The 20,406-nt window shown below is 38.5% G+C and overlaps 1 protein-coding gene across 4 annotated transcripts in view; it reads left to right on the plus strand.

Annotated features, from left to right (window-relative positions):
• IARS1 (isoleucyl-tRNA synthetase 1) overlaps positions 1–20,406 on the plus strand; it is a 95,303-nt gene that overhangs the window by 36,483 nt on the left and 38,414 nt on the right. For all 4 annotated transcript variants that reach the window (XM_019620004.3, XM_010718400.4, XM_085236207.1 and 1 more), the window contains 5 exons: positions 8,672–8,798; positions 12,761–12,834; positions 13,327–13,521; positions 18,044–18,130; positions 18,625–18,708. In XM_019620004.3, the coding sequence (XP_019475549.1) occupies positions 8,672–8,798; positions 12,761–12,834; positions 13,327–13,521; positions 18,044–18,130; positions 18,625–18,708 (567 nt within the window). The remainder of the gene's footprint in view (positions 1–8,671; positions 8,799–12,760; positions 12,835–13,326; positions 13,522–18,043; positions 18,131–18,624; positions 18,709–20,406) is intronic.

Below are 20,406 nucleotides of genomic sequence, written 5' to 3' on the forward strand. Positions count from 1 at the left end.
AAAAATGCATTACTGTAAAGGATTTATTTACATGTTCTTGAAATATATCAACTATGGTTGGGATGTAACTTCTTAAGTTGACACAGAGAATGCTAGCATTCTTCAGTATTCATCTACTAAAATACTGGGGAGCCCATCCTTCCCCAGGCCTACTTTTATGTTTTGAAGAGACCTGATCTACTGAAGCGTCACAGGAATAATACCTAGCTTTTAAAAGAAAAATATGTATATATAATTATTTTTTGACTCTCTGGGGCTTCAGTATGTCCTGAAAAATGAGAAAATTGGGATAAATGCTTTTCAGGCTATATTAACCTTTGCAGAATGAGTTTGACTGCACTGCTTTTTTTGTTCCTGTAAATGACTGATAGGTATATTGTCCCTCAAGAATAGCTGCACTTTTTATAGTCACCCTTTATGATGAAGTAGATTAAACATAGTTGGACAAACTTTCTGACTTGATTGATTTTTTTAATTAGTTTTTTAATGAATTAGCCTACTGATAAAGCCATAGTCACTCAAAATTTATTAAAGGCAACAGCTGTATCTCCATTCTTCAAACTTAACTATAGTTTACAAGAAAGATTAGAGTGTGCCAGCACTTTTTTTTTTTTTTTTAATACAGTGGAGACCAAATAAAAACTCTTTCTTTCTCCCAGCCTTACCCTGGTCAGAGTGGATGTTGCTTGGGCAGGGAATGCTGTAAGCATGGCACTGTAGCAGCAATTAGGAGACTGAGTTTCAGTCCACAGTCTAAAATCCCTTCTTGAATTTTCCCCACAGAATTTGTAGACTATTAAAACGGGAAATAATAAAATTGGAATTTTATATTCAAACAGCTTACTGCAGTGATACTTGAGCTGCAGCAGGTTGAATCCATCCTGTCCAGGGCTGTCAATCCTTAGTTTCATATTATGTTGATGCAAAGCCTTAGCTGCAGCACCAAAGCTGGGTCCTTGGTGTATGAGGTTTGGATTTAGCCTTAGTTGTTTTTAATAACTTCAGTGATTTGTTGAAAGAGCATCTGCTGTATCCTGCCATCAAGAAACTAAACCATGCCACCTTAGGTTCTGTTGCATAATGTAGGACTTATTCCTGCTGCCACTGTTCAAATTTGGTACAAGTTACAGATCCATAAGTTAGTGTAAAGAATGAATTAATGTAGCTTATGTTTCTAAACTAATGCAGCTCACACTTCTGGTACTGTAGGTAGTATTTTCTTACAGATGATAGGAAAGGTTTTAAATATTTTGGGCTTGTATTTAAATTTCAGCTGTGAACTTTTAAAAAACAAAAAACATAACATGAAAACCCACCTCCAAGTGAGGAGTTGATTCCTGAAGTAACTGAAGTATGTTACTTCCAACTGTTGGCTGGTTTTAGAGACCGTTGTGTGATTCCGACACTGTTTACCCAAGATTTACAGCACTTTATATAGTGGAAAAATGAGCATCACTGGAAGGAAAGCAGATGTGACAGACTTCAAAGTAGCCAAGCCTTTTGTTCTTGCTTTTTCTTGGCACTGAAAATTTCAAGCACTAATAAAGGGTGTGATGTATTGGTTCTTAGAGAGATTCTTTCTTGATTTTTAAGAACTAACAATTCAAGTGATTAATGAAAATACTAATAAAGAGTGCATGCAATGGGCCTTCTTGCCGGAACTTAATATCTGTATTTGAAAGTGTGGGTTTTCCATGCTTCCTACTGTTCCTGTATGAGCACCCCAAGAAAAAGTGTCTTCACATGCATCCATCAAACACATTCATCTTCTGAGAGGCTTTGATTCGACCTTTCCAGTCTTTGGTCAGCCTGCTTATCTGTTAAACAACAGACCATCTCCCACCTTCCGAAAGATGTAATCTCATCACAATTTATGCCTATCTTGTGTGATAAGCTCTCTCTGGCAGAGTGTAGGGTCAACTCAGCAGTGGGAAGTTGATGTTTCTTCAGCCATGCCCGTGTGTCTTTGTGCAGATGAGAAGTCTGACAGTGTAGCATTAAATTATAATGCAATTGTAGGATGATGTTGGAAGATAGGTTATTTGTCTAATGGGATATTTTCTTTTCTATCTTAATATAAATGAGTGCTGAACAGTTCTAAATGCATGTTTTCTGTTTATCGTTTTTCTTTTTTTTTCTTTTTTTTTTTTTTCCTTTAATATGATCATGTAATTTTCATTCTTCCTTTTGAATCATGGACTATGCTTAGTCAGGAACTGTGAATGCTGAGTGGTCTCCACAGTGGTGTGAAGTGCACAGCAATTTACAGGCAGTAGATGGCAGCGTTTCCCAATGCAAAATGTGTGGTGGCCCCATTGCCTGCAGAAGGATGTAAGGGAAAAATGACTGCAGGGTTTGCCTTGCAGTGGTCTGATTTAGAGCAGCATAAGTCAGAAGGCTTCATTGTTGGCTGTTTTCAGACACGGCTGAGGATTGGAAGTAAACTTTAAGGCTTGATTCAATTGATCTTGATAGTTTGTGTCCTAATTTTGCTGTTTCTTCTCAAAGCCTCATGAGCAGAGATTGTTTTGTCATAAATCCAGCAAATGAGTGGTCATCAAAAGCCTGTTGTTTGTGAAATAAGGCATTTCTTGAGCCAGGAACTCCAACTGTTGGTTCACCAGGCACTTGTGCTTAGATGACTGGTGAATCCATCCTCATGTGCAGTGTGTTAAACATCTACCACCATTAAAAGACTGCAAATATATGGCACTGAAAACTTGTAAATATAAAAGTGCTCAGTAACCCTGAAGTCAGAATATTCCATGGGAAACTGCAGCAAGAGCTATGGCAAAAGCTTCATTCCTCTCCAGCTTCAGAATACAGTGACTTTTTTTTTTTGGCCTTCGTAGGTAAGATTAAGAATTTTTATAGCAATTAGCATGTTGTCTGAGTCATACAAATAAGATAACGGGCTTTTTTAATGTAAATGTATCACGGAACTGGAGGTTATGGCTTCACTTAATCTTGACTTGTCAGGCAGCTGTGTGCTGCTGACAGTATGGTTATGATGCAGTCTGCAGCAGCATTGCAGTCTCACGCTAAAGTGTTTGTTGCTATGGGAACCATGATAAAAGACTGCAGAAAAACGTCGCTATATCAGAATGATTGAAAACACTATTAATTTAGCAAATGTAAGCTGCACATAGGCAGAAAATTATTTTATACTGATGGAAGCAACCCTAACTTGTCTGGGATGTGTGGCTGTGCACCATTATAATAAGATTTCATGAACTGAGGAGGAGAAACTGTCTGCTGCAGTGGAAACTGTGCTTTGCAGGCAGCTGACCTTTCCTCTTTGCTCCCCTCTCATCCCTGTTTCCCCAACCCCTAACTGGGGAGTTTTAATTAGATCCATGATATAGTATTGCTACTAATTAGGATGTTAAAAGGGTACAAAATAGTTGCCTTATTTTATCTCCTTGAAGTAGAAACCATTAAGAATAAATTTGAGGTCATGTTGAAGGATGCTTGTTATAAGAGCAGATGAGCATAATGGAATTGAAGACTCCGAGTCTTCTAAGGATTAGTTAATAAAGAAAGCAAAAACAGGTGTTGTGTTATGGATTTAAAGATACTTGTACATATTTTTATGGAATCACATGAAGGTAACTGCTTAAACAGCTTTGATTTTGCTGTTGCAACTCAATTGCCTGCTGTCTTTCCAAACATGCAACTAGTTCCCGATTTCAGGAATCCCTTCAAGTTGCCAGCTTGCCAAATGAAAAGATAATTTGTGGGCCATCTTCTCAGAACTGAAAAAGTCAAATGCTGAGTGCTAATCTGTTATAGGATTTCCTAATTATTGCTGTTTTTCTCTTTATCAATCTGACTCTCTTGGGACTATTTTTCAAATAATTCATACGTTCTAAGCCTCCCTGAAATGATGACTGCGAGTCTTACCCAGTATGTGAAGTTGCTGTGGTTTTTGAGTACTGTGAGTGTAACTGGCTGGTGAGAGGAGTGATGAGGAGTGAGAAATAATTAGTAAATCTGTACGTAATATCTCAAAAAGCTTTTGATGGTAAATTAATGATAAAGCACATAAGGCTTCTGCAGTGGTAGTGTTTGATGACTGTTTATTTCAGCAGTGATATTTGTACTTATGAAATAGGAGGATATTGCTTTGTGACAGCATTCCTGCATCCTGTGACCAATGCAGAGTGAGCCAACTCAGTGTCGTGTGAAACACATCTGAAATGGATAAGAAGTTGTACTTGTTATTTGCAATTGTGTTATGAACATAAGAAAGTCTTGAAAATGCGTGTCCAGGAAAGGAACGGATGTCTTAAATCTTTTAATGTGTGTTCTTCTGGATTATGTAGTAATTCAGATTTCTTACATCCTGCACATTGGAAAGAAGATTTGGAAAGGAAATAGAATAATCTGAATTCGTGCTGTTCCTGTGCTGTCAACTGGTGATGAGAAGGGTCTGGATCAGCAGCTGTGGGGACTTGCTGTTAGCCACGTGTGCTCTGGGACTGAAGAGATGCTCCCTAATTTCAGATATTCTAATCCATGTTCACTTGCTTGTGCGCTCTGAATACTCTGTAGGACACAGACTTTGGAGGCCAAGTAAAATTATTTCTGTTGTGGTAGGCTAGTGAATGCTGTTCAGGGTCTGAATTTTTATTGGTCTTCATCATCTTTTTTTATTTATCACATAAGGTCTTGATTCTGCACTAAGAAGAAGAGTAGCTACCGAGAAGGGACAAAGGAGGTCACTGCATGGAAGTCTTAGCAGTGCAGGAATTCAGCAAAATCTCAGATCTGATCCAAATCAGAAGTGTACATCCATGTCTAGAGCAGATGAATAATTACTGTCATCTCAAATTTGTTAAGCTGGAGTTTTTATGTTGAAAGAGATTTACATTGAAGCAAATTGAAACTGATTACTTTCAATAGCATAATTTATTATTTGACAAATGAATATTTATTCCTTTGTGTTGTGAAGTTCAGTTCTATGAACTTCTCTACTGCTGCAATGTCTGTGTCTTGAAGTTTATTTAGCATGCTATCCTGGGTGCCAAAGAAGTAGAAATAGCCATTATCCCACGCTATTCTCAAGTCATGAAATGAGAGCTTCACAGCCTGCTGAGACAGCAGCTTCCTCAACCTTGCTAAATGTTGGAGAAGGAAGTACAAAATCCTGTCTGTGTCATTTTGCAGAGAAGTTTGAAGGTCAAAACCAACACCAATTGTAGGCCAGTTGGGGGGGGAAAAAAAAAAAAAGAAAAGCTTCGAACAGCACGATGTCGGGGCTGCAGCAGGAATCCTTAGAAGTGAAGTCACTGCTTTGATTTCTGCTAAAACTTCTGGAACTATTTGCTGCTGGAACTTGACCTTTTCTGAGGTCTGAACCTATTCAGTGCCATTAGCAGAGAGTTGCTCTGCATGGATTGTAGCACTTATCACCTTCCTTGTCGTCCCAAACTGCAGATTTAGGCGGAATCCTCAGCATAAAGCTGCAAGTTATGCATTTTAGCTGAAGGACGTTAGTGACAGATACCTGGTTAAACACAGAAGACGTGTATTGGCGTATGGCAAAGGGCTTTCTTGTATCTTTTTGTGCTGTAAAGTAGGGCCGTGGCGTGGCGTGGGTGGCTTTCTGTGTTTTTTGTTTTCTCCTTAAAGCTCCTAAATATCCATACTGTGAGGATTCCTTCTGCATTTGTGCAGCCATTTTCTTTCAAGGTACTATGTTAGCTTTTGGGCTTAGGTAAGTGGTTTAACTTAGCCCAAAATTTCCTGAAATTGGAATCAGCATCAGTAATGATTTATGGTTTTATTGTGGCCTCAAAGTCACCATTGTGTTCTCAATGTACTTGGGAATTCAGATGGAGAAATTAGCTGGGGATTATAAGGAAGATTGTGTGCTGACAGATTTATTGCAGTGCAGAGTTTTCTCAGGATGAGGCCAAGTTTGTTCAGTTACAGCACTGGGAAGGAAGGGAGCAGAATTCACTGCAGGACAGCCTCTGAGTGCCCTCGCTCTCCTTAGCTGAGTAACATGTTACTGCAGAACGTAGATGGAAGAGAGGATAAAGGCCTCGTTAAGTAATAATAGACAGCCCTGGCAAGATGTGATCTGTTAAAAGTTACCAAGAAATTAAGACAGTACTGTTGTCTTTTTAAAAAGCCACCCCGAAGCCCTTAAAGGGACACTAGAGCTGCTGTAACATAGTGATCAGGTGTTAGTAACAGCGTTCCTAGGAATGCTAACATCTTCCTAGCCCAGTAGTACATGTAAAAATGGGGTGCCTCTGGTTAGGGTTATGCTTTTGTGACTGATTTATTTACTTTAAAATGTTCTGTCTGTAAGTCAGAAAGGTCACACTGAGATAGCTGTAGCTGAACGCAGTGAGACTAAATGAAAGGAACAGGCCCTAGGCTTGAAGAATGCACGGCTGCAAAGGGTTTGCTCTGGGTGGCTATCTAATGAAGTTGTTCCCATTCGGCTGTATCTGCCATACCATGTCTGGGTGGTGTCTGTGTGGTGGTCAGAATAAGGTGTTTTAAGTAACGTGTTCTTTGAGTGATGAGCTCAAGGTGTATTTGAGATGTGGGCTGTTTTCATTGTGCTTAACGGTTATGTTGGTGTTATTTCTGTACTGCACCTCTGAAGTGGTAACAAATTATGGTTACAAATGTGGTTCATAGTAGATGAAGTGGTTTGTGTTTTATGTTCTGCTAAAAATTGTCAGCAGGGTCAGACAGTTTTACCAGAAGAGGTAAATTGTGGTTTCATAGCTCAGAGAGAGTGAAGGATAACACCACGTGCGTTTTTGTGGTTAATGTCCACTTTGGGGATCAAATTAATTTTTCTTGCATGTTTTGAGGAGGCAGAGCTGAAACTCCAAGCGTTTTAATGTCACTGGGGGATTGTTTCTGCCTCTAGCTATGTTAAATGGGACTAATAATTTCAGCTAATCAGTGTCTAACAACTTCTAAAAAATGGAAACTAGTTTAGGAGTGATGTATGGGGAAGTTTTCCACATTAGTGGAATGTTAGGCAAATGCTAATGGTCTTCTTACAGTTTCCACTGGTGTTGGGAGAGAGGGTCTCTTGAGGTCACTACAGAGAAGTTAATACAAATGAGCCCTACTCTAAGAAAGTCTGAAAACCTGCATGTGTTTCTAAATTTCAAAGCTGTGTACAGACACTGTGAAACGTTAGTTGCTGAGTTTAAAAAGCATTTTTGTATTATATTTTTCTTTTAGAAATGTTTAGAGGGTAACTCTGCAGTCAAAATTAAACCTAGAAATAACTACTGAAGCTGTGGAGCTTCAGAATGATGATATTTAATGAATTCTTTATGACTAGTTTTTGTCTACTCTAGATATTGTTGGCATCAAAAAGTCTTCAGACCTCCACATGGTGTCACCGTGGGTGAAGCTTGATAGAGCAGCTTGAATTGACATCAGTAGGTTCTTCCAAGTGATGCTCACACTTTTTACATGAATCTCCTAGTGCTGGGAGAAAAGGTTGAAGAGGCCTCAGAAACACTGCTTTCCCTTATCTGTTATATAATCTTTGTATATATAGTTAATTATTTGTTTACAGGTAACAGTCAGTTCCTCACCAAACCATGATGGCATTTAGCACATTAAGGAAGCTAGGTAGGCATCACATTCTTGTGTTAACCTTTGAGCTTTCATAGGATGAAAGTTAGCTTTTAACATGTCCTAATATGTCACAGAACCTTACCAGGTTGAGATTTAACAGGCATTGGTAGGCTTTGGCTTTCCATTTATTTATTTGTCATAGGTAAATTAGATGGAGATAGTAAATAGGATAAAAAGGCTTTTTTTCCATAGAGTATGTCAACCTGACATCTTAATCTTTTTTTCCTCAAAAATCTAGAGGTCTTACATGGTTACCTGACTGCCCATGTGTAATGCAGCATGTCTTTTCATGTCATTACTCAAGACTTCCCAAAGCTTCAGACAGAAATGAATAACTAGTGTGTTTTCCTGAAGGTAAAATTAAGCAGGACAATTATTATCCACCCTTAGCCATGATTTTCCAGTGTTGTACCATACTATCCTGGGGACTTTTGGACATTGTATATATTTATTGGGTCCATTGTTGAGCACATAGAATCATAGAATCACCAAGGTTGGAAAAGACCTAAAAGATCATCCAGTCCAACCGTTCACCTATTACCAATAGCTCCCACTAAACCATGTCCCTCAACACAACATCCAGTCTTTCCTTGAACACTCCCAGGGTCGATGACTCCACCACCTCCCTGGGCAGTCCATTTCAGTGCCTGACCACCCTTTCTGAAAAGTAATATTTCCTAATGTCCAGCTTGAATCTCCCCTGCCGTAGCTTGAAATCATTCCCTCTGGTCCTATCACTAATGACATGAGAGAAGAAGCTGACCCCACATCTTCGCTGACACATTGTGGAATAAAATAAATGCGGTGTCTTTCACATCTGTAGCTTGTTTCAAGGTTAAAGAAGGGCAGAAGTAATGGTGTTACTTGTTGGGCTGTGAATTCATAAGGCTCGCAGTAACCACTGTGCTATCTTGAGTGTGCTCCCATTTCTGCAGTGTTCTGAAATGAATTGCTTTGTGGATACAATTAAATACTCATGTTCTTATTAGTCTACCACTACATTCAATCTACAAGGAAACTAATATTTCTCTTCTTTTTGGATCAGGGTTCCGGATTTCGTGAGGGAGAAGCGTTTTGGGAACTGGCTGAAAGATGCACGAGATTGGGCTATATCTAGAAACCGGTACTGGGGAACACCCATCCCACTGTGGGTCAGTGATGACTTTGAAGAGGTAGGAAAACAAAAGCTCCCATTCTAAAGAAAATGCTCTCTGTGTTATGTATTGCTTGTTAATTTTGATAGACTGTGGCTGCTGTTGTCTTATTGTATCTTGATGGAACTTGTGTATCTATAATGGGTGATAGATATATGCTTATGTACTTGTACATGCTTTTTTTTTTTTTTTTTAAATGAGTGTTAAAATTTATCTTTCCTAGAAGAATTTTCAGTGATGAGAAAGCTGATGGAATAGGAATGCACTGAGAAAATGGCAAGGAAAAGATTTTTACTCTCTTCCTACAGTCTTCTCAGTGCGTTTTGGAAATTCTGACACTCTGTTACTTGAAGCCAAATGAATTGCTGGAGGTGTAAAAGCAAGTCCAGCACTGCAGAAATACGAAAATACATATTGGTGCTGCTACAAGTGTGAGTGTAGCAGGAAGTTTAAAAGGCGAATCTAGAGGAATGATGAAAGCAAATAATGGTAAGACTAGGAATGAATATTCACTGCTCAAGTGAATACTTGAAGACAGTTCTGGTAATAGCTTTTTCTTAGTGTTAAGATACCAAGTTTAAAAAACTGTTTCTAAGTGTAAAAAGTATTTTTTTTCCTCATTTTTCTACATGGACTAGTTCCATTAGACCCATGTGATGAATGTTCCTCATGCCTTGGCATTTGGATGGTATTTATGCTATGAGTGTGCTTGTACACTACCGGTAAACTAAGTGCTTCTATCTTCCCTTATGTTGGTTAGAGTTTAATTTGAGGGCTGACGGTTTAGACCCAGAAGATTTGAATCAATGCTAAAATTGAAGTGCTGTGTTCAGTATAATGGTTTTCTTTAGATGGAGGGAAGGCTTTCAGTTTTGTGCAAACGTGCTTCTAGATTTCTTTCTGCAGCTGAAAAAGACTGTATAAAGGATGCATTACTCCTACACTTCCACTCCATGCCCCTAAAAATATCACATTTGATGTCCTGTTCCCTGTGTATATAGATAGTTTTTGCCTTTGTAGATTTGTTTGTTTTAATAATGTAGGTTGTAAGACTGACCTTTTCTTGGAAATTAACTGCAAATACTCCTTAGGGCTTCAGGTTCTTAAATAATGTTAGAAACACCAGTATATGTGCTGGTTTTAGCTGTAGATATTATATATGTTTCTGCGTACTCTGGAGACTAAATGTCATGTATGGTTCAATAACTAAGTATGGTTTTTGGACTAGGCTGAATTTCAAGTTTTTTATATTCAGGCTGAATTTCAAGCTTTTTATATTCACTCTTTTCTTAGGTGTGTGGGGGGATATAGCTTTAAAACTATTAAGTTTTCCATCAGTCCTGATGGTATTTATATCTGTGTGACATCTGCTCTCATATAGGTAGTTTCCTCACTTCAGTTTTAATGCAGCCTAGTGCCATATGAGATTGCTGAAGCTCCTCTTCATGTATTGCTCTCAGAAGAACACTTTGTCGCATGCAATTATGCTGTGCATATTAAATCTTGGAGAAGTAGTAACAGTTTTTTATTTAATGTACAGTAAAGTGAATTAATTGGTTCTAGAGTGAATTTTATTACAAATCAATATCTGGTTTCCCACAGTTTTATTTTAGCTTTTATTTTATTTTTATTTTAGCATAATTATTAGGTAGGTGCATAATAGAATTTAATTTCTAATGCTTTTGACGGTTGCCACATTTTTGCAATCTTTTTAAGCTCTCAAATCTTAATGCTTTTCTCAGTGTAGGAGCACGTCTTTCTTAGAATGGATAACTTTTTTTCAGTGAAGCAACAAGTTTATTAAGTGGACAATGTCTACTTGTATAGGATTTGAATATAAATCATAATGTTAAATACTTTGTGATATAACAGAAATTCTCGTGGATTATTTCATTGCTTGTCACTCACTTCACTTGTGAGACAGCTACTTTGGGCACAGCAGTCCTGCATTATGGAACAAAAGCACTCTACCTGTCCTCTGCTGAAGTGGGAGGGAACTCTTTCAGATCTGTTTCCAGTCTGCTTGGAGGCTGCTTCAGGAACGTGGCTTTCAGCTGACCTCAGCAGTCATTTCTTTTCAATGGTTGGTATTTAGAAGGCCATCTTGAAAGATCTCAGAATGCCTTGGTGGGGCACTGATACTCTGCATGGACTTATTTCTTTCTACGAACAATTACTATTCTTGGATTATTAGTACTTAATGGAGCTGAAATAGGGAACTAATAAAAGCTAACACTTATTAAGGACTGCTGCAAGATGGTTTTATTCTTCTGATTTACATGTATAGGCCTAATTTACATAGATAAAGTGGATAAATGAATGTCTTGTAAGAAGTATTTAACCTTGACCTCTGATTTCACGTTAGGTTTCAGTGCTGCCGAAACATGGTTGAACAGCCCCAAATCTTTTTCTGCTTACTTCATGCCTTGCTGACCTCTGGGTGCTGATTCAGCATTAACTACCATTCATTTTGGTAGTTAATCTGGCTGAGAAGTGAAGTGGAGGAGGGATGAATGGCAGGAAGGGCCTGGTGAAGCTGATCCTGACATTGGAGACAAATATCTGAAGCCATAGCTGTAACTTGAGAACATACACCAATCTACAGAAACAAATGGGTGCAGCCTAATGTAGGAATTACCATCTCCGTGCTGCATTGCTGCCTTCAAGCATCTCATGAGCTGTGCTTGAGGTGGTGGCTCTGCCCTTCTGACCCACATAGAGGCAGACTTACTCAGTATGATGGTGTCTGCATTCCTCTGGAGTTTGAGGTTTTATGTGTTTCTCCTATGGGATCAGTTGCCCTGCGCAGGTCACTGTACAAACTGCAGACTTGATTATTGTGATCACTGATACATTTACTTCCTATGGAGAGAAATAAGACAGATAGATAAGTGACGGAAAATCTACATTTCAAAAATAACGTGAGAAGACTGATTAGTAATGCAGATCAGCAGTTGAATCAGACTGGGAAAATCATGGCATAACAACCAAATCAAACTGGTTTTTATCATCTCTGCAATTCATGACAGTTTTGTGGAATTAGGTAAATGAAAACCTTTTAGCTATTCATGATTTCACTATGTATACATATACATATATTTAAGACTAGCTGTAGAAATTGACTTGCTGACTACTTCTATCCAAGAACAATCTTGCAAGTTATTCTATGTGAAAAATTTCCAGCCTACTTACAGCTTCTTTACGTTGGTACGTTTAACTCCTTGTCAGATCTGTGTGTCAAAAATCAGGTTTTTCCATGGCACTTCTAAATTGCACTGGTAGTGTATGGGATTGGATCCATAAAATCTATACCAAGATGGCAGCATGTGAGTCATGACTCCTTTTCAATGAGGGGAGGTCATAAGTGCTTGGGAGAGCAAATGATTTAAGCTTGCAGCAAGATGGAAAAAAATTTTCTTCTTCTCTTCCTAGTTTCATCATTGTTTTATGGTGTTGATGTAAATCTGTTGTTGAAGCTTTTCGCTGGTTTCTTTACGTGAACTCCTTTGTTAGCAATGACTTTTTTAGTGTGAGCAATTTAGTGTACCTATGCACTCAGCTGTGAGCTATGCAGCAGCTTTCCTGAGCTTCAGAAGGTGAACTTAGAATCTGAGGCTCCTAGCTGTGTGGAAGTTCAGATTGTGGGTTTGTCAGAGGGTTTGGTTTTATGGGTTGTTCAAAAAACAGCAGCACAACAAATAGCCCCCCTCCTTCTTTGCTACCTAACAACACATTTGATCTTCTAAGTCTCTAATTATTCTAATAGGATTGTATTAAATCAGGACAGTGATCTCTGAACGCTAACATGCTGTGTCTTTTTGAAAAAGGGGACTTCACTCAAAAGTGATGTTGGCTTTTCAGCTATATCAGCTACTTTGGAAGATGCTAACTGACCTACAAACATCCTGTTTAATGCTCCAGAAGAAAACAAAAGGTGCTGCAATGTGCAAGTTATAGACTGATTATTTTGCCTCTTACAGGTAGTTTGTATTGGTTCAATGGCAGAACTGGAAGAGCTGTCAGGAGTGAAAGTCACTGATCTCCATCGGGAAAGGTCAGTCATGGACTGTTCACTGGTTGTTAAAAGTAGTTGAATGGTTATTTGAAATGGCTTCCACAGAGGAGATTTAGATTAGGTGTTTAGAAGAAATTTTTTACTCAGAGTGGTGAGGCACTGTAGCAGGCTGCCTAGAGATGCTGTGGATGCCCCATCTCTGGAGGCATTCCTGGTCAGGCTGAATGGGGCCTTGGGCAACCTGATGCAGTGGTTGGCATCCTGTCTGTGGCAGGGGGTTGTAACTAAATGATCTTTAAGGTCTTCTCCATCCTAAGCCACTCTGTGATTCTTTCTTCTGTCCTAGATTCTGTTACTACAAAATCTCTTAAATATCTTTAAGTTACAGAAGATGTCAAAGGAAATGCTTGCCTGTGGAAGAAGCACTAAAACTAAAATCTCCTATTGCATCTAACATACAACCATAATGTTAACTTTTTGTGCCAATTCCTGTTATTGTTTAGACCTCCCCAGTCTTTTTCTTTCCCACAGTATTGATCACCTAACCATCCCTTCACGCTGCGGCAAAGGCGTTTTGCACCGGGTCCCTGAAGTTTTTGATTGCTGGTTTGAGAGTGGAAGCATGCCTTATGCACAAGTGCATTATCCATTTGAAAACAAAAAAGAACTTGAAGATGCTTTTCCTGCTGACTTCATTGCTGAAGGCATTGACCAAACCCGAGGATGGTAAGTCTGTGCCGTAATTTTTTCAGCATTGTCTGGCAAATTATTGTATTTGGATGATCTTTTAATGTTGCATAGCTAAGTTATGATGTTTTTTCTTAGTAGAATACAAGATATTCTGAAGCTTGATGCTGAAAATTTTGCTGAAAGATGACATGCTAGCAAGAAATCTTGGTTGGCTCTTGTAAAAAATGTCGCGTAGGGCAGATCTTTGGCATGATCAAGAAGAAACTCAGCAACTGAGGTTTTTATAGAATTTGATTTATTTACTGGGAATTGAACGTTGGTAGAAATAGAAGTCAGAGTTTTGTGGATTTCAAGCCCACGTGCAGGCTATTAGTTTTTGCCCCCTAAATTAAATTAGAGATTGAAGTTTAAGAAGGGGAAAAAGCCAAATTTAATTGAAACCTTATGGTGTTAAGCTCTTACTATAGTTCACAAAAATAAAATTTTCTAACTGTAGATCTGTTTTTAAGGTCTGGGTGATGCTGCTTACTGATTCATCTCTGGATAAATGCTTTTGGTCGTTGGAAAATATTTCTCTAATCCCAGATTTTCTCTGGGTTATGTTCTCATGCATACATGCATGCTTGCATATGTACAGTTTAGGCATTCATAAGTGATTATTCTATTTTTGAAGCTAATGAGATTGGCTCCAATAAGTGTCAGATTGTTGAGATTTTTTAACGGTTTATACATTTGTCTGTGTACAATTGGAATCTCTGTTTCCATCCAGTAACTTGAGTTACTAATGTTAAATTCCTCTGGAGCATGCTTACCTCATTAAAACGAACAACAAAAAAAAAAGCAAATCAACCCAAACAAAGCAGTAAAATGTCAGCTTTTACATATTTAAAGTTGAGAGCAAGAGTCTCAAACTTTGTAGGCTTGAGTAAGGAAGCATATAAGCATTCTTACAAGAAACAAGGGAGCTACTGAATTATAAAAGCTCAACAGAATAAAAAATAGATCGGGATTTTTATGTGGATAAAAGATCTACTCAGCTAGAAATTCTGGTGAAAAATACAGAAGCAATGCTAAATGTTGCATTTCAGGGTGAATTCTCTCCTTATTTGAAATGGGGATGTAAGAGTGGAATGGTACATGTGACATGTACTGCAGCAGTGCTGTCCTTTGAAGTGCGTATGGGAGACATGACAGAAGAGAAGATGAGCTTCCAGTGAAGCTCTCAGAGTCATTAAAGAAAGCACTGGTGACTTTTACAGAAGTTTCCCTCTTTATAGTATGATATGAAGATAAAAGCTGAGGCCACTGCAACATCCGGATGTGCTGAAGAATCACTTTGCTACTTTATAAAGTTTTCTCCTTTAAATACTCAGTGTAACACATGGATTTCAGTTTGCTGATGCTCACCAACCTGCATGTTGCTGCTGAAAGCAGCCCTGTTTCTTTCCCTCTCTTAATAGGTTTGTTTAACCAAATCACCTCACCAATTCAGCTAAAAGTTGGCTCTGGAAAGTCCAAACTGATGATAACACCAGTCAGGACTGTGCTTGTGGATGTAACCCACTGTGCTTCAGCTTGAGTACTGTAGGCAATGTGCAAAAGAGGGCTTTCACACTGCATCCTGCAGTAGATTGCTTTATGGTTTTTGCAGCATAAAAGTTGCTGTAAATTTCCAGAATACCTGTCTCACAGACAGAATACCTGTTGTTTAGAATATTTAAACTCTTACCTAGATGCATGATGCTCATACTTTCCCTTCAGTGTTTTTGTCTGTTAGCTGGTGCTTTGGTAACAGCTAGCCTTCGGTGACTGGCAGAAGAGCACCTTCCTTTTGTGAAAGAAAGGAGGAATTAGGATGTGAGGTGACGGGCTTTTTGCTTTGTCTTATATCTTTGTAGAAGGTAAAGCTCTCTCAGGCTCTTTTTGAGAATGATTCCCCTTAATCATTTTAGTGTGCCTTCGGTTTTCTTTTTCTTGTGTATTTGTAAGTCTTGGAAAAAATTAGGGTGGCTTAGACAGAAGGCATGTGTGTCTTTCTCTAGTATGACAGTGCCAGAACAGGGTACAGTGAACAGCAATATAGTAAGTCTGAAGCATTAAGAATACAGTATGTGGTTTTTATTTGAAACATTCTGTATGAAGTGATAAAATGTAAAATGGAGATTGGGTTTGTGTTAGATCAGGGTCTGCAACTGACTTGAGGTAAGAGCTGTCTCATGGGAAAGTGCTCAGGAGTGGAGGACTGGTGGTTTCTGTTTAACATAACAGAGATGGGGAGAATGTCATTGGAGATGGGAAGTGAATGTGATCGAGGTGATGAGCCAGGAGAATATTTACCATGACTTTCTGATGAGTATGAGAAGGAAATAAATTACATTTGTGAAGGCCAGAGGGGAAAAATCGTTGAGTGACTGGGTTGAAAGACTCAGCCTGGACAGAGGAAGGAAGGCTTTCTAAGAGGAAAGGCTCTGTCTCTAACTTATTTTTGTGTGTGTGTGCGTGTAGGAAGATGATGATTCGTAGTTACAGTGAGAATGGTGGCCTACAGGGTATTCACAGTTGAAGGTGGTTGGTGTGAGATATGGGATTGTGAAATGGACCTCTGTCTTTGTGCTGTTCATTTTTTATATTATTTTGGCTGATGACTGTATATCTGCACAAACCTAAGAACGAGACTGAGGTGTGGTGAATGAAGCAGCAGAGAAGTCTAAGAAGCTGTCGGAATTGAGTGTTGCTGTGGCCAAGAGATTTCAAACATAAGGTGTGTGTGCAGAGAGGTAATCCTTAACAGTGTTTGGAATGAGTTTTCTGAAATTCTTCAGAAACAGAGATGATCTGAGAGAATGAGAAGAGACATAAGAGTGGCATGTAAGCATGTGGATCGCAAGTTCTCAAGGTCATTCTTGCAGTTGTTAACCAGGGTACCTCATTGCTGAGGGTAGCATCAGATTTAACCATGTAAATAACATAAAATTGACCAAAACTTGGATACATATTCTCTTGGTGCCCATGGTGCATCTGTGCATATTTCTGAAGGCAAGCAGTGTCGAAGTCTCTTCTATTGGTTCTACTTTGTTCTTTTTAATTGAAAGTACACCTGCTGTAATGATGAGAATTTGTGCCTATTTTGCAGAAATTGATGGGAGTTGGGCAGTGAAGTACTTCTAGATAATGAAGCATTGCTAAGGTTGTAATGAACTGTCAGCTTCATGGGCTGGGAAGTATTATTGATCGTCAGCCTAAACGCTTTGGTATTTGTGTTCAGGGGCTTTCGTCAGAAGGCTAAAAATGAAAGGAGATGGTGCTTTTGTGTGCAGGTGGAGAAGTGTTAGTTGAATGTCATGCAATTACAGTGCAGTTTAACAGAGAGAATTTGTATCCTGCAGTGTGAATAGTGGTAATTTTGAAAGTTAAAAGCCTGAGGGACAAGCATCTGAGCTGTCATGTAAGCCATGTGTGCAGTAATGCACCCAGCAACCTCTGCAGAGCTGCAGACCCACAGATGTCAGCTTTTCCAATTACATGCAGTGTTTTTGACAAAACTATTTTGGAATGTGCAGACCAACTTCTTCCATTTCAGTGTTTCTCTACAAAATCTTGAAAATGCTTAGTTCCAAGGTATAACTTTGTGTCTTATTCTAAATCAATTGTTTTGATGTAATCATACGCTGGTTTAAGGTTGCTAAGCAGTCATCAGTGATTCTCAGTTTCAATTGTGACAGCTGTGGCCCACCCTCCTGTTACTTTCATAAAAGTTGCCACCACCTACAGCAGTTTGTAGCCATCTTCTTTTGTCAGCGTTTTGTCTCTGAGTTTGGTATGATTGCATCGTTGACACCATGCACCTCCATTTAATTTCTTAGACATAATCAAATACTGACACACTCAACACTAGACGTGTGTGCTTGTTCCAGCACTGAATTCTCAACTGTCCCTGGGCAGTTGATAAGAATAGCTGTACACACATCTGTGGGGTGTGATGAGGGGAGATCACGTTGCTCTATTGCCCTTTGCTGTGTGGAACATGTGGCACTGACTGAATTAACCAGCAAGGGCTATTGGATAAGGAACCCGTGCTCTTTACCAAAGTTATTTAATGGTCCTAGCTCTATCTGTTCTCTTGTTTGCTAGGCTGAAAAATAGTAGCGTGCTGTGTTTGTTCCCATTTGACCCTGGGTCCAGAGGCTTACAGTGAGCACATGAGAAGCTTGTTGAGGAACAGAACTCTTTTCTGTATTAAAGGAGAAAATACTGCAGTTCTTCCCTTTGCACCTTTGCTGTTCCTTGATTTTATAATTTTTCAGTCCTCTTGGAATAGTAAATCACACCTGGGCAAACAGCACAATGTCCTACAATATGTTACAAAGAAAAATAAGGTCTATTGAAGAGATCTATTTACAATAATCTCTTATTCTGATTCTTCTTCTCCACATATGTAATTTTCAAGTTTGTTAAGGTACATAGCAGTGTGATGAGAATTTCAGTTGTAATGAATAGTGTTTCAGCAAATGTTAGCTGAGCATATTTGGAAAGTCACGTTTATGTTGTCTCATTTCAGGTTCTACACTTTGCTGGTGCTGTCCACTGCTCTTTTTGGAGGACCTCCTTTCAAGAATGTAATTGTAAATGGCCTAGTTCTTGCCAGGTTGGTATACAAGTTCTTTCCCAAACTGATTTGTGTTCAAAGAATTTAATTTTTTTTAATTGTAAATTAAACCTGACATGAAGGAAGACAAGAGCGTGAGTTTTATACATCCCAGTATTGCACTTGCTGCTTCCCAGTAGGATTTGTCTTTCCTAGAGAGTGACAAGTAAAAGAAAAGGGACTCAAATGTAATATTTATTTAAAATTACATCTTGTTTTGCCAGTGGGTAGGAGAGAGTGACTCAAAACAAGTGTGCTTCCCCCAGTTTCTCCAGGGAAGATGGATTTACTAGTTGAATGTGTAACTTGGGGTCCTCTAGATATTTCTTCTGATGCTCACATGGGTTCAACAGTCACAGTGAAGTATTACTATGTCTTTGTTAACAAGGATGTAATAGGACAGGAAAAAAAGCAAGCTGGATTTGAAGGAATTCTTTACTTGCCTATTTATTATGTGAATTCTGAACTTATTTCTGCATTCTGATGTTTTCCAGTGATGGCCAAAAAATGAGCAAAAGGAAGAAGAATTATCCCGATCCAATGGCTATTGTAAATAGTTATGGAGCTGATGCACTAAGGTAGGATTTTTTTTAAATTAGTGTAAAATCTGTTTTAGTTTACTGTTTATAGTATACATGTACCAGTAGGGCTGCTGATAGGTGTTTGACTACTAGAAGTAAGAAGATGTTGGCTGCCATACGTGTCCGCTGCTTTCCAAAACCAACAAGCTGAGCAGGTGACCTAAAGAACTTGGCAGTAGTTAGTGCCTGCTCTTTTATATCTTCCTTCCAGGCTGGTGCAGGCTGAAGGTGTGCTGAATGAAGACTTATCGTCTGAAAATGTCTCCAGTTGTTTGTATAGGACAATACTACTCAGGCTGGCTTGTCTACTACTGCAGCTAATCATTTGAATTTACCTAGTGAGAGCTGAATTGTATCTGTATGAATCAGTCCTATCAGTTTTTTGCTAAATACTTATGGAACACTTGCTGCATAGTACCCAGATTTGTTTGCTGCTTATATTATCATTTTCTAAGGAGGAGAGAGTTTTTTCTTTTCTGTTGGTAGAAGTATACAGTATATACTTGTAGTAGTGAAACTAGAAGAGCAGAAGTGGAGCAGCTTTCTGTGTGTACATAAATTGTCCTATCAGAGATTAAGCACACAGCTGAAGTGTTTCATTAAAATTATACAAACTTTAAATGTAATTACACAGTTGCCTGGTACTTTAGATACTCTAACTAGTTGTGTGAAGTGGTACCTTGAGATAAAGGTGCAATAAGGACGTGTTAATAACTGAGTATACTACTTATGCATTTCTCAGGAGCCATGTAATCCTATTTATATATAAGAAAAACAGGCTGTCACACGTTTCATTATATGCTACAATTGTATGTAACAAGGATTGGTCCGAATAAAAGCTTTGTGTGCTGGGGGTTTTTATTTGTGTAGGACACTTATTGCTGTATTCTAGATGATTTAAAAACAAAAATGGATGCAAAGCTGTTTATTTTTTCAAGCTTTAGCATTTTAAAAACCTTGTAAATGATCTTTGTGTATATGCTAACAATGGAGTGTTGGATAGATTTCTCAAATTCGATCGAATTGTTCTTTAAAAATAGTCAAGGTCTGTTTAGCAGAATGTCAGCAAATCCGTAGCTGAAACAATGAGTGAAAAGACTTTGAGTTATTCATAGCAGAGATTTTAAATCACAAGTGGTGTTTCAGCTGAAGCAATCTGCCTTTTTTGGCTTTAAATCTGAAACACCAGAAGTTACGCTTCCATTATTCATGTTTTTTGTTTTCTGGAAAGCTAATTCATTTTTCTGCCTGTATACTCATTCTTTAATGTCACATTTATTTATACCTACACCCACATAGAGAGTAAAAAGCATTGCAGACCAGGCTCATTTATGGAAGGAGTTCTGTGATTCAGTTGTCTGTGCTTATTCACTGAAGCGCTTGATGTGTTCTGTTTATAGAAAAAGCTACAATTGAGTTTTTCCTTGGCACTGCTTTCCCTGCAGAGTTCCTTTAGCTTTTGCATAACGTGTGTGTATATGCACACATGCATATAAATAAAGAATATTTGTAGACTTTAACTATAGTTCTCAACTATTTCTAGCAGTAACTTAATAAACAGATCAACAGAAAATATTCATGTAGGCTACTTAAGTGAATATGGGTATGGTATGGGAATGGGTAAATAGAATAAATAGCTTGGTGGCTCAGTAACAGTCCAATTTTATGTTTCCTGAAGCTGGAGTGCTATGTGAA

The sequence above is a fragment of the Meleagris gallopavo genome, chromosome 14 (genome assembly GCF_905368555.1).
Source record: "Meleagris gallopavo chromosome 14, MGAL_WU_HG_1.1, whole genome shotgun sequence".
Taxonomy (NCBI): Eukaryota; Metazoa; Chordata; class Aves; order Galliformes; family Phasianidae; genus Meleagris; species Meleagris gallopavo.